General features: G+C 40.7%; 1 protein-coding gene across 1 annotated transcript; it reads left to right on the top strand.

Annotated features, from left to right (window-relative positions):
• Positions 1–206: 206 nt before the first annotated feature.
• On the top strand, positions 207–10,446 carry LOC149957568 (vitellogenin-6-like). Its single transcript, XM_090165631.1, has 21 exons — positions 207–284; positions 2,313–2,476; positions 2,867–3,001; positions 3,068–3,427; positions 3,556–3,698; positions 3,773–3,971; positions 4,042–4,253; positions 4,374–4,542; positions 4,615–4,788; positions 4,854–5,269; positions 5,342–5,445; positions 5,561–5,841; positions 5,912–6,032; positions 6,236–6,497; positions 6,566–7,079; positions 7,139–7,429; positions 7,507–7,869; positions 7,934–8,222; positions 8,628–9,034; positions 9,117–9,303; positions 9,715–10,446. Exons 1-21 carry the CDS (start codon positions 242–244, stop codon positions 10,002–10,004), a joined length of 5,124 nt encoding a protein of 1,707 aa, XP_090021757.1. The 5' UTR covers positions 207–241; the 3' UTR covers positions 10,005–10,446.
• Positions 10,447–12,510: the final 2,064 nt, after the last annotated feature.

Below are 12,510 nucleotides of genomic sequence, written 5' to 3'. Positions count from 1 at the left end.
TTAACTAGTTGCAGCCATCGACTAGACATAAGGAGAAAAATAACTCTTAAGCGTTATCGTCTTTCTGGAGTGTTTTAAATCGGGACACTGTTAATGTTACATCGCTTCAGGCGGGGGGGGGGGGGGGGTCTGCTTCCACGTGACCATGATTTCTTTCGGGGAAGAGGACTATATAAGGAGACGACGGGGCCCAGATTGAGTGTGATTTCCTCCGGACTCAACAGGGCTCTGAGGTTTGACCATGATGAGGCAAGGGATCGTACTCTGCCTAGCGGCTTTTGTCGGTAAGTCTTTCATTTTTGCCATTTCGTAAAAGCCACAAGTTCATAGATGACTAGTTTCCCGTTTTTGAGTATTAAGGCGAAATATTTTCTTGAACCAGGGAATCTTGGAATCTTGCGGCGTTAAATATCTAGTTCTTTATGCAAAACTTAACTAATTTGTTTACATTTTTAAATTTAATTCAATAACGATAATTCATTGACATGATATTGCTTTATATTGAAATACAATCATGGGCCACCTTAGCTATGTACAAAAAGTCGACGCTTTACAAAAAAGCAACCAATAAGGACTAAAAATAAGCTGAAGTTTTAAAACTTGGGAAGTTTGGAATAGTCACAGTTGTAAGTCTTACCCAAATAGCGCTATGTAGTCGTTGTGAAGTATTTGGCCAGTTTAGCCCTATAAATGATTAGTTTAACAGTTAGCACAGGCCCCACGAAGCAATACTGTAGAATGAAGTCTGACGTTCTCTCTCAAGGTGACGCGATGAGGGAATACCCGAGTTTCACTAGATAGGTCTTCGATATTTCTTTCCCCGGCCACCTGATTTAAAGACCTTAAATGTTGCTAGCTGACTCTAGCCTATGGTGGCGCCTTGCTATTAGCCTAGCAAAATAATTAGCTGAATAAATATATTATTCCGAGCCCCAACAAAGCCGTTATTACTGGAGAAAGCGTTAGGTTTTCGGGGAGAAAACTGGGCCCTCAAAGACCGAACGGGCGCCAGTAATTTGTAGCTTTTCCCCCTCTTTATAACACCGTGCTATGTTGTTTGTCTTGTGTTGAGAAGATATTTACACATAGCTTTTTGAACCGCAGTATTGTGCTGTATTTCGCATAGCTTTTAATAATTTTTTAAGCTAAGTATAGTTCTGTATTTAGCACTTTTAATTCCTTTTTGGAAGTTAAATAATGTTCTGTATTTAGCATAGATTTCAATTATTTTTGAAGAAATCCAGTTTTATATGTAGCATAGTTTTTTATTATTTTGGGAGAAGCCTAGGTTTATGCATAGCACAGCTTTTTAATATTTTGGGAGAAGTATAGTTTTATATATAGCATGGCTTTTCATTTTGCGGGCTAAGTATAGTTTGCATATAGCATAGCTTTAATTTTGAGGACTCAGTATAGTTTTGTATATAGCATAGCTTTTCATTGGGGGATAAGTAAAGCATCGCTTTAAATTATTTTGGGAGAAGTATAGTTTTATATTTAGCATCGCTTTATATTATTTTTGAGGTTGTGAAGTTTTGTATTTAGCATGGCTTTTGTACACATGCCATACATTTTCTATGATTCTAGTTGTAAGGGAAGTTAAATCAGAATCAAAGCAGGGAGCAACGAATCGAATGAAAGCGGTTTTACGCGTCCAGACAACCTTTCACTATCGCGCAGTAATGAGTTCTAAGTTGGGCTTGGAAGTCCTATAAATTGGAAAATAAATCCATTGATTGATAGTAGGATTCGCGATAACGCTATCAATTTGACGGCAAATAGTTTAATAAAATGTATTACGAACCAGAGGAGGCGGGTGACGGGTTCATAATCTTCCAGCCTAGAAAATACGGTAGGCCTCAGAAATCTGACAATCGAATCGGATAAGTTACATATGCCACTACGTAAACTTTACGGGTGTCCCCGAATTTTGCAACTGAGCAGAGAGTTGTCATCGCTCAAATAAAACAGTGGGAAGTCGAGGAATTTAAAGATAGGTCTAATTAATTAAGAAAGGGTAACTATTAGACAGTGTGCCACCGCAAAAGGACGCTGCTATCGGCCTACGAATTGAAATATCTTGTCAAATTTCCTTAATAAATAAATCAAATTTATTTAAAGACCATTCGGCTAAGGGCAACAACAAACTTTGAGATAATATTGATGTGCAACTTGAAACTTTCAATCTTTAAGATTTAAAAATGTATTTTTACAATGTCTACGCTCCGAATAAAGATGCTTTTAAAACTGTAATTTGAAGATATTTGGGCGGCCAGCCCATCGTTTTAGAAATTTCCAATTTTTCATTGCAGCCTCCGCCGTCGCATATGGTGGTTATTTGACTGGTCATGAATACGTGTACAGCTACGAAGCTAGCGTCTTTAAAGAATTCAACTCGAAACATCATCAGCATTCGGGATTCTTCTTCAAGAGCAAAGTTCACGTTCAACCACACGATGACTTTTTTATCATTAAGGTACTGAACTAATACCCTCTCTAATCTACACCTGATTAACATTATGGGGCTGTATTTAAGCCTCCCCTCACTACACTGGAAATTAATATTTTCGTTTGGTGGGTTACCGGCAAATAAAATACTACAATACATACAAGGCAAAAAAGCCGTTATTAGGCCAAGTGCTGATTTTAACACTACGACAATAAACGCCAATTTTAAAAATATCCCTCACTTATTGTAAGCGGCAAGGAGTTCCTTGCACGTCCAGATCGTGCGTATTGGTACTTCCTAATTAATTTTATTTAAACTAAACCCCCTCCCTGGGGATACGTCACTGCTGCTCACCATATTTAACCAAATGTAACAATGAATGCTAATTTTATATTAATATAATTTTCCTTTTCGCAGATCGACGACCTAGTCTACGACAAAGCCAACCTCCGAATTGTCGGTGCTGAAAGTTATAACTATAACTATCGAGAGCACAAGGAATTTTCGGAAGTGCTCGAGAAACCATTCAAAGTTTACTTTGAACATGGACTCGTAAGTCAACCATCGAACTATCCAAGTGAGGACACGGCGTATTTAACTTTTCACCCATTGTGACAGGTTAAGCGACTTGTCTTCGACCGTTCCGACATCGGTTACTCAATGAACTTGAAGAAGGGTCTAGTCTCGTTGCTGCAGCTCAACTTGGACCAAATCAACGTCGTTCAACGACACGACAAAGACCATGCCGGTCACCTCGCCGGACCCGAAGTCACTTCTCACTACTTCAAAGCGATGGAAATCGGTGTTACTGGAGAATGCGAAACTCTATACGAAATTGGATCTGATGAGGATGCCTACCACACCGAACCCGTTTTCAACATCACCAAGTCCAGGAACTACGAGAATTGCGTTAAGAGTCCCTATCTTTTCTATCACAGCAACCACTACGATACTTGTGGAGAATGCAGCGACCAAGATGTACGTATCTATAGACCATTTTGTCGAGAGAAAAAACAGTCCATTGTTTCTTTTTAACTACGAAAGGCATATTTTCCAAATAAAAATGTTGGTCTATGAAAATAGTCATATTAGTTTTATTAACGCAGCACCCAATTCACCTGAGCGACATCTACTACTACAACATGAAAGGCAACCGAATGAACTTTATCATCGAACGAGTCGACACTGTCGGTGAAATGTACTTCATTCCATACACCATGGAAGGAGAGAGGCCATCGACCCAGGCCAAGTACTTGTCTAACCTTATATTACAGCTTAGTTTCTTCCAAAGGTTTATACTGAAAATTAAACCATCCCTTTTAGTCGAACTTTGCAGTTGTTGTTCGACCGTGAAGTTGGAACCTCCGATGAAGCGGAATTCCTTACTGTCACCGGAGATGTGGTATCGGACCAAAACCTTCTGTTTGAGTTCCCATACGTCCACGATTATTTGGAAGTTGTTGATCTAGAGAAAGCCCATTACCTCTACCATCTCCTTGACCATAAAGCCAACATTGAAGAGGTAAATATCCCGTAACCGTAGGACAAACAACTAAACATTTCTCACCTAATTACCAATTTTATTTATTCAGATCGGGCAACTTTTCCTTCAACTAACCAAATCGTACACCGATGTAGAATTCGCGAAGAATCTGAAAGAAAAGAGATTACCCTTCAAGTTCTTGGAAATCGTCAAAATGTTTTCGACGCTCGACCTAAAGGACATTCAGGCTTTCGATACTCAATATGTTCACAAGGAAAGAGCCCCAGGCGAGAAAATCTCAAGGGAACAGGCAGCTAAATAGTTAGTATTTGTTTATAAATACGCGAGTTGAATTAAACAATTAGGAAGGCAGTAAATCATCGCGTGGCTTGTATTGCTATTATTACCCCTTTATTTAATTTACACTCTTTATAATTACAGCTCAATTTTCACCGACATATTGTCAGTCACTGGTACAAACCCCGCCATTTTGTTTTTTAAACGTTTGATCCAAAAGAAGGTACTGCCAGCCCCAGTCGTTCAACATTTCCTTCAAGTTCTGCCACAGAGCATTAAGGAACCCCACGAAGTTCTTTTGGACGAGATTTACGTAAGCACTTGGGCGAAGAAAAGCCGGTGATCAGACAATTTCCAATTTTAATGTATTTCATATCATAAATAGAAACTATGCCAAAAAGAAATTACCCAACTCTATCCTGCACAAAAGGCATCTTGCCACTTATCTCTCAGTGCCATAGTGTACGAAAGTTGCGTCCACAGCTACCACGAATACCAGAAATTTCCATCGACCGCCAAACGCATTTGCACCCCTGAAGATGCAATTAAATACTTCAATGTGAGTTTTAATCTCAACATGACTAATTCCAATTGCCTATGATTGCAACAAATGGTATATTTTAGTACATCATTCCCGACTACAACGACCCATCAGTGACCGAACTTGAGAGAATCACTGCCATTAAGTCGGCTGGCAACTTTGGACTCAAAAAGGGAATCTATTTCTTGAAGAAGTACATTCACCACTTCGACTACCCAACTTACTTCCGATTGTCGTCCATTTTCGCCTTGAGGAGGACCATCGACTCTTACCCCGAACTTGTACGGGAAATCCTGGTCCCCGTCTACTTCAACCACTCAGAGCCCAACGAATTGCGAATCGCTGCTTTCACAATGATCATTAGCTCAAGCCCTGATCTGGTTCTCTTGGACACCATCGGACAAGCCCTGTACCGCGAACAAAGCCGACAAGTGACTTCATACGTTAAGAGCGTCTTCTACCATTTGTCTCACTCCGACTACCCATGCTATCGCGAAATGTAATGACCACATGATATTATTACAGTCATAATCTAAACTTACTTTTAACTCCTTTTTATTTTAAAATGTAGCAAGAAGCACATTCAAACTGTAATGAGACATCTTGAACATATTGAGTACAAATTTAGTTACGACCTACGCAATTCTTTCGCTCACATCAGTAGCGGATACGATGGTAAGACACAATTACAAATAACGACAATTGAAATTTCAATATGAAACGTCGATCTATCAACACTAACACCGCTTTCTTTACTTAATAACTTTATTTGTTTCATTTTCATTGTTAGAACGATACGGTTTCGGAGGATCCTCCAAATTTTCTTACGTGACCTCTAACGACAGCTACATTCCAAGCATGATCTACTACGGAGCCAGTGACTTCGTCTCTGGAAAACATTACGACTCTTTCTCCATCGCTTACCACGGCTTCGGTTTGGACAAATTCTTCGACAAATTATTTGGCCCCAAGGGATTGTACCAATCCCATTCGCTGTTCGACATCTTCAAGCGCAGAGTGTCCAGAGATACGGCCTCAGTTGAGAAGGAACTCAAAGAGATTGACGACAGAGTACGCATACTCTTCCACCGTTTCCTGATTTATTTGAAGAACCATTAATTATCTTAATTTTCCCATTAAGTTGCACATCCACAACCGAGAATACGAACCAGTTCACGGTGACATCTCCATTCGACTCTTCGGGAACGAAATTTCCTTTTTTCACTTTGACGAACACTTTTTCGATAATTTTGAAAGAGAAGGTATTTAGTATTTCTTCAATTATATGATATTTGGCTACTGAAACAATTCCGACAACAGCTAGATTTTCCAGCACCGTTATCGCCCTTTTGGGGCCCATAACAACAGTGCAGTAATTCTGGCTTTTGCCTAGTTTACCGATAACAATAGCTAACAAATTTTTACTCTAGATAGTTAAAATATTTTTAATAAATTTCGTTATTAGCTGGATTCGGAATTCCCGATGTTGAAGACTACTTAAGGGACATCAAAGACTTTACTTTCAAGCGATTCGTCATCGCCAAGGATCATTTATTGTTCATCCCCCTCGAAATGGGTCTTCCGGCCTTCCTGAACTACAAAGAACCCGCCCTCATGTATTACCACAACAACCAATTCAAATTTGACGTTCAACCGAGTCTTTTCTCCGATAAACGTAACAACGAAGCGCCTTCATCCGTTTCTTTGGGCATTTCCGGTTACTTCGCGTAAGTACTTAATTTAATATCCTCAAAAACCACCCAACACTACTCTCTAAATAACTCCTTATTTACAGTTACGATCAGTTGAAACAAGCCACTCTTGGAATCTACCTGCCCTTCGAAAAGGTATCGATCGGCGTAGGCCGCCTTGGACGTCAAATTGTATCGATTCCGCTGAACTTCGACTTGTCTTACGACTTGAAAGAACACAAGTTTACGTTCAGAGACCACAAGAAGGAGTATCTCCCGCACAACATTTTGCACAAATGCAGCTACCCGATTACCTACATTGACAATTTGCAAAACCACAATATCCTGGTCGAAGAGGAAGGACTATTGCCGTATTTCAAGAAATCCGAAATGAAGAAAGTAGAGTATAACTTATTCCACGACGCTCTTGGACTCGGCTACCACGTTGAAGGTTACCACGGAGATCTCCATATCTTCAGGAGCAAAGGTGACTTTAGAAAGTTCATGGCGGAAAATGATTTGAGACACAAGCTGTACTACCTGTTGTTCGATCCTTACATTACTTCATACGATTTGGACGTGACTGTTACTAGAGATGCCACTCACCCAACTGACGAGGTATAGTTTCTGATCATACCATTCTCTGACCCATTCATTTAACCCGTTTTGTCTAACAGGTCGAATATACTCTGAAATACGACCATCACGATTCTATGGTAAAAGACAACAAACCTTACCGCTCAGCTGCTCTTTCTTTCGAGGACGGATCAGAAGAGCACTTGAAATCTTACCCTGGCCGTAAAGTGTACACCAACGTTTTCAAGGGAGGAATTGTTGCCAAAGGCGACAAGGAGAGGAAAGTCAGCTTCGAAATCGCTTACACCCACACTTGTGACCATCTGTACCAGAAAGTCAACCTGTACTATGAGAGAACACCTTTCACTTCTGTAGAGACTGAGCCCTTAAAAGTTCGTAATCGCTGGAACATTCCCGTATCTCGATGGTCACAGAGACTGGATTATATAACTTTCACGTTCCATTTCAGGTATGTTTCTCGGCTAACTTAAGGTACCCGGAATACGACCTCAAGAAACTGTACAACTTGGACACGCTGGAGCTGGACCAAAAGATCAACGCCGCCATGGTCGTCAACTATGGAAAAGATTGCCAGAGTGACAAGAAGATCACCATCAAGGGCGTTCTGAAGAAGTCCGAGGAACAGATTGAATTGGAGCAAAAACGAGAAGTAGTCGATCCCCTGCATTACAATCCTTACGCTCACTACTACAAACTTTGCTTGAGATCCAGAGAAACTTTGAAACACCATTACAGCATTCCATGCAGGAAATACATCTATTACGCCACTAAAATGCACAAATATCTCATTAACGTAGAGCACGAAGGAGAGGTAAATATTTTTAATAGGTGTAATACTCTATCTGGATGTAATTAATTACGAAATATTACCGTAGCTCTCTGAGGGAATCTTACACACGCTTCCTAAGATTCAATCCTTCGTGGACCACTCACTGTACTACTACATGGACCAAGAACGCTACGGAATCAACAACGACGCCAACAAAGAGAAGATTGAAATTGTCTTCTCAGTGACCGGTGACCGTTCCGATATCCACATCCAACGACCTCACGACGACACCCGTTTCACTCAAGTACCCACTCCAAAATTCCTGACTCCACTCAGCGCCTCTCCTCTTCTTAGCTACACCAACTTGGCCAAATACTTTACCATCTACAGAAAACGTTAGAATTTGTTTTAGTGGGCATATTGTTTTAAGGATAAGTCTATAATATTGTTCCATAAATGTGACAATTCCCACCCTTCAATCGAAAAACGTTTACTTCACGATCTCGACTTTATAGTGGGCTACGACATCGTTTTGTGTCCGCTCGTTTCCTAGTTTCACGTAGCCTTTAACAGCGTCTCGCTAACTCGTGATTTCCTTCGCATGCTGACGTCACTACTGGACAAATTCTTAGCAAAATATTTCTGAAAGTCATTTACTTATGGAAGAATATTATTTAGTTTTACTTTTTGACACCTACTGGCTCAACACATAAAATTTTCGTTGGTGACAAGATAAGAAAACATTTAATTGAACATACTTTAAATTAACGCTAAAAGCTGTATTTTAAATGTATTTGCAGCTTTCTGCGCCGTTGAAGGAGACGTTGTCCGAACCTTCGACAACGTCACCTACCACCTTCCCGAAATTGGATGCTACAAAGTGATCGCCAAGGATTGCTCGGTTCATGAATACTTTAGCATTTTGGGCAAGAAAACCGCCAACCCCAAATACGGCAAGGCCCTCAAGGCTTTCATTGGAAAATCCAAGGTCGAGATCTTGGCCGTTACTGACGATTCGGAACTCATCGTTCGGGTTAACGGCAAGGCTGTACCAGTTACCACCACTGAACCTTACTTCTACTTGACTGGCGAAGGTGATCACCAAGTGGAACTCTTCCACATTGTCTACAACGGTCTCTATTACACAGTCCTGTCCGATTACTACGGACTGGAGGTGTTCTTTGACGGAAACGCCATCATTACTGAGGTCAAATAAATAAAAACATGTCGTCTTTACTCTGAAAATTACTAATCTAAATCTTAATCATTGGTAATTCTTTAAATTACAGCTGGCACCTTACTACCGAGGAAAACAATGCGGATTGTGTGGAGATTTCAATAGTGAACGTCATTTGGAATTCCAAGGACCAGAGCAATGCGTCTTCCACAATGTCAACGACTTTGCCTACAGTTACACTGTACCACAGGAAGGATGCACCGTTCCCCAAGTGCAAAGTGCCTGCGAAATCGGAGCTGGTAATGAACCTCCTTCTAATTACGGATATTTCACTTTTTTGTTTCAAAGCTGTTAGCTATCAGCTCAACAGTAGAAAGCTTATTAACCAAGCCATCTTGCTCAAGGAACAAAATCCCCACATAATGCGGGAAATAGACCAAAATGACACGGCAATTTAAGTAAAATATAAGATTATAAATTCCGAAATAAGTTTTATACATTTTTAAAGAAACCCTAAAACGAAAGTGATCTCTTACTAATTTTGAGAGTTAAATAGAATCAACGATTTCCCCTCAACTATAACACCGAAAAAAAGGAAATTAGACACCCAAAAACACCACTCAGCTACCGACAAACCAAAAGCATCGTTTATTGTTAGAGTTAAAATACTAAATACTTGATCTAAAGTTAGTATCCTTGTCCGTTTTCAGGACACCGCCAAAACTGCAAGACCTACAGGAACAAATACGTCTACTCCGAAAGCCGCCAGAAACAAGTGTGCTTCTCCACCGTCCCGTTGCCCGAATGCGCCACTGACTGCGTCCCAACCAAAAAGGTCAGACAGAACGTCGGATTCTATTGCCTGAATGCCAAGGACAACTTCGCCCGATTCATGCAACGCGAGAGCCGTAACCGACCATTGCACGAAGTCAAGAACAAACCTGAAAACTACTTCACCGAAATCGAGTATCCCGAAGATTGCGTTCACAAAACGGTCTAAATCGAACTTTACAGAACTGAGAAATAATGCGCTAATTTCAAAACTTCCATCTGTTGGTTAAGTATATTTTTATGTACCAGACCAATGGTTTCATTACTTTAACGCGTTATTACTTATCAAAGAAATTAATAATTTCAATCAAAAGGAATCGATTAATTTTTTAATTTTTTAGTTGTAAAATCTGTCATTGAATTTTGGCCTCTATTCTCTTAGTTGAGGTTCTTTCTAAGACAATAAGTCGAAAAATAAACAAAAAAGATCTGTTACACCATTTAGTTTTACGCTTTTCAACGTGTTCTTCCTATTTTAGGTATTCTCAAAAATTTTATATTAAAATCGATATTGATTAATACGAATGGTCTGAATGCAGAATAAAAAATGAAGTGTATTAATTGTATATAAAAGCAAAAAATGAATCATCTAATAAATGATAATTTTCTAATTTTCGACTCTTTATTGTAAGCAAAATAGGCGCTTAAAGCAAGTGCAACCTTGTACCTCTTCGTTGTGGAAGGGAGTAACAGGTGGAGGGGTAACCCTTCATGCTGGCCAACTAAGGCTCTGCTTCTTCCTTAAGCCAAGGTGTAAGGTATCGTGTTGAGGGCTGAATGGTACCGGGGAAACGAAAATACAGTATCACTAACGAATCCTGGGGAACCAGGTGAAATCCATTTGTAATTAGCCTTCCACCCGGGAGGAGGGCTACCGGGTGGTGACCTCTTGCGTTCCTCGATACTCGTGGGATCATTCATGAATTCTGAAAAACAAAAACAAAACCAAAAAAATGAGCATGGGTCTACTTCCAGTAGAACCCGGCTTGATGGAAAGAATGACCAAGGGTCTGCTTCCAGCAGTACCCAACCCTCAAAAACTTGGATACGCAATACACGCCACAAGGCTGCAAGGATAGCTAAGAAGAAGGAAGTTCAGTCATCCTCGGGTGACAAAGAAACCCCTTCAATTAAGAGGCTCAGGTCAGAGGATTACAATCCCTCGCCTGGGTTTTCTCAATCTGCGGCCAAAAAGGCTAAGGAGCGTCCAACTCCTATGTCCTATAGTGACACAGTAGAGTTGCTTAAGATGGCCATTGTAAAAGATGGCTTTCCGAACAACCTTATCACAGAGGAGGATATGGGCACCGTCCAGTGTGGGATTCTGGAGAAAGTTGATGGGTCACCTTCGGGTGAACCTCTTCCTCTCATCAGGAATATCCACCTAACCAGAGGTGCCATCACATATATCTGTGGGAATAAACCAACCGGGGAGTGGTTAAGGAAGGCCTTTGACTAGAATGAAGTAGTAATAAAGGCTAGTAAACTACCGAAACTGGTCAAGGTCGCCTTCAGAACTAAGGATGTCTGGACGAAGAATCCATAAGTCCTTCTAAAGAGGCTGCACCTTTATAACAACAAGCTCATTACGAGCCGTTGGAAAGTGGTCACCTCTATCTGTGACAAGATTATGTCGCAGTTTTTAAGGAGGCAGGATTTTCTGCCTACACAGGGGTGGATAGGGGGACTTTTAAAGTCCTGAAAAATCCTAACACCCCAGCGCAGCCTGAGCGGTGGCAGAGGACTCTGCTACTGAGATGTCGGACTTTGATATGGCAGGAGAACTGGGTGACATTTCCGACATCACGGTGGTGGAGAACACCTCCACCGACAAAGAAGGTCTGTCCAACCCACAGGGGCATAAGGTGAAGATGCGTGTGGTGCAGCTGGTGATGGGGGTAGGGTCAGTCCTGTACCCACCCCCTTAGCCGACAAGTAGCCCAGCACCAACACCGGCAACTGTGGTTGGACATGAAGGTGATACAGATCAATCTGCATCACTGTAAGGCAGCCTCGGCAGTCCTCTGTCGTAGGTTTGTTGTGGAGGGTTTAGACGTGGCCCTTATACAGGAACCTTCGATCCATAATGGAAGAATCCTAGATCTCAAAAATGCAGGTACTGTTTATTATGACTACAAGTCTGCTAAACCTAGGGTATGTATTTTGATACGCTCTTCCTCTTTCACTATACCAATCTAGGGACACTGCCACCATAAAAAACTTCGTCAGCTGATGGAGAAGACGAATAAACGATAGCTTCTGGCTATTTTCCTTATGATGCCTTGTCCACTCAAGGCATCATAGGGGGTTGTCAATTTGGTGAACCACTGTGAGAGACTAGGCAAGAAGCTTGTCATTGGGTGCGATGCCAATGCTCACCACGTTGCATGGGGCAGCAGTGACTGCAACCAACCCTTACAAAAACTTTCTTAAGACCTCTTAAGAAAAATTGTAAATAAAATTAAAAGGAATTTCTTAAGGGAAGAAATTTGGCACTTTTTCATAAAGAATTTCCAAAGAATTTACTTAAGATAGTATTGTAATCTTCCCTCAAATTTGCTTAAATGATTCTCAAGATTTTCCTTAAAAATCTCTACAATGGGTTCTTAAGTTTTTCGTTAGAAAGATTTAAAAAATTCCTTAAATTATCGTTAACAAGTTATATATATTTTCTA

The sequence above is a fragment of the Leiobunum rupestre genome, chromosome 2, assembly GCF_980474605.1.
Source record: "Leiobunum rupestre chromosome 2, qqLeiRupe1.1.hap1, whole genome shotgun sequence".
Taxonomy (NCBI): domain Eukaryota; kingdom Metazoa; phylum Arthropoda; class Arachnida; order Opiliones; family Sclerosomatidae; genus Leiobunum; species Leiobunum rupestre.
The sequence above is the reverse complement of the archived record's forward strand: the minus strand, read 5'-3'. Positions and strand labels throughout refer to the sequence as shown.

What these genes read in the sequence shown, in the direction of transcription:
- LOC149957568 (XM_090165631.1), top strand. Translation starts at nt 242, where the DNA reads ATGATGAGGCAAGGGATCGTACTCTGCCTAGCGGCTTTTGTCG. An exon ending in ATGACTTTTTTATCATTAAG is followed by an intron (nt 2,477 to 2,866) that starts GTACTGAACTAA and finishes TCCTTTTCGCAG; the next exon opens with ATCGACGACCTAGTCTACGA. An exon ending in TCAAAGAGATTGACGACAGA is followed by an intron (nt 5,842 to 5,911) that starts GTACGCATACTC and finishes TTTCCCATTAAG; the next exon opens with TTGCACATCCACAACCGAGA.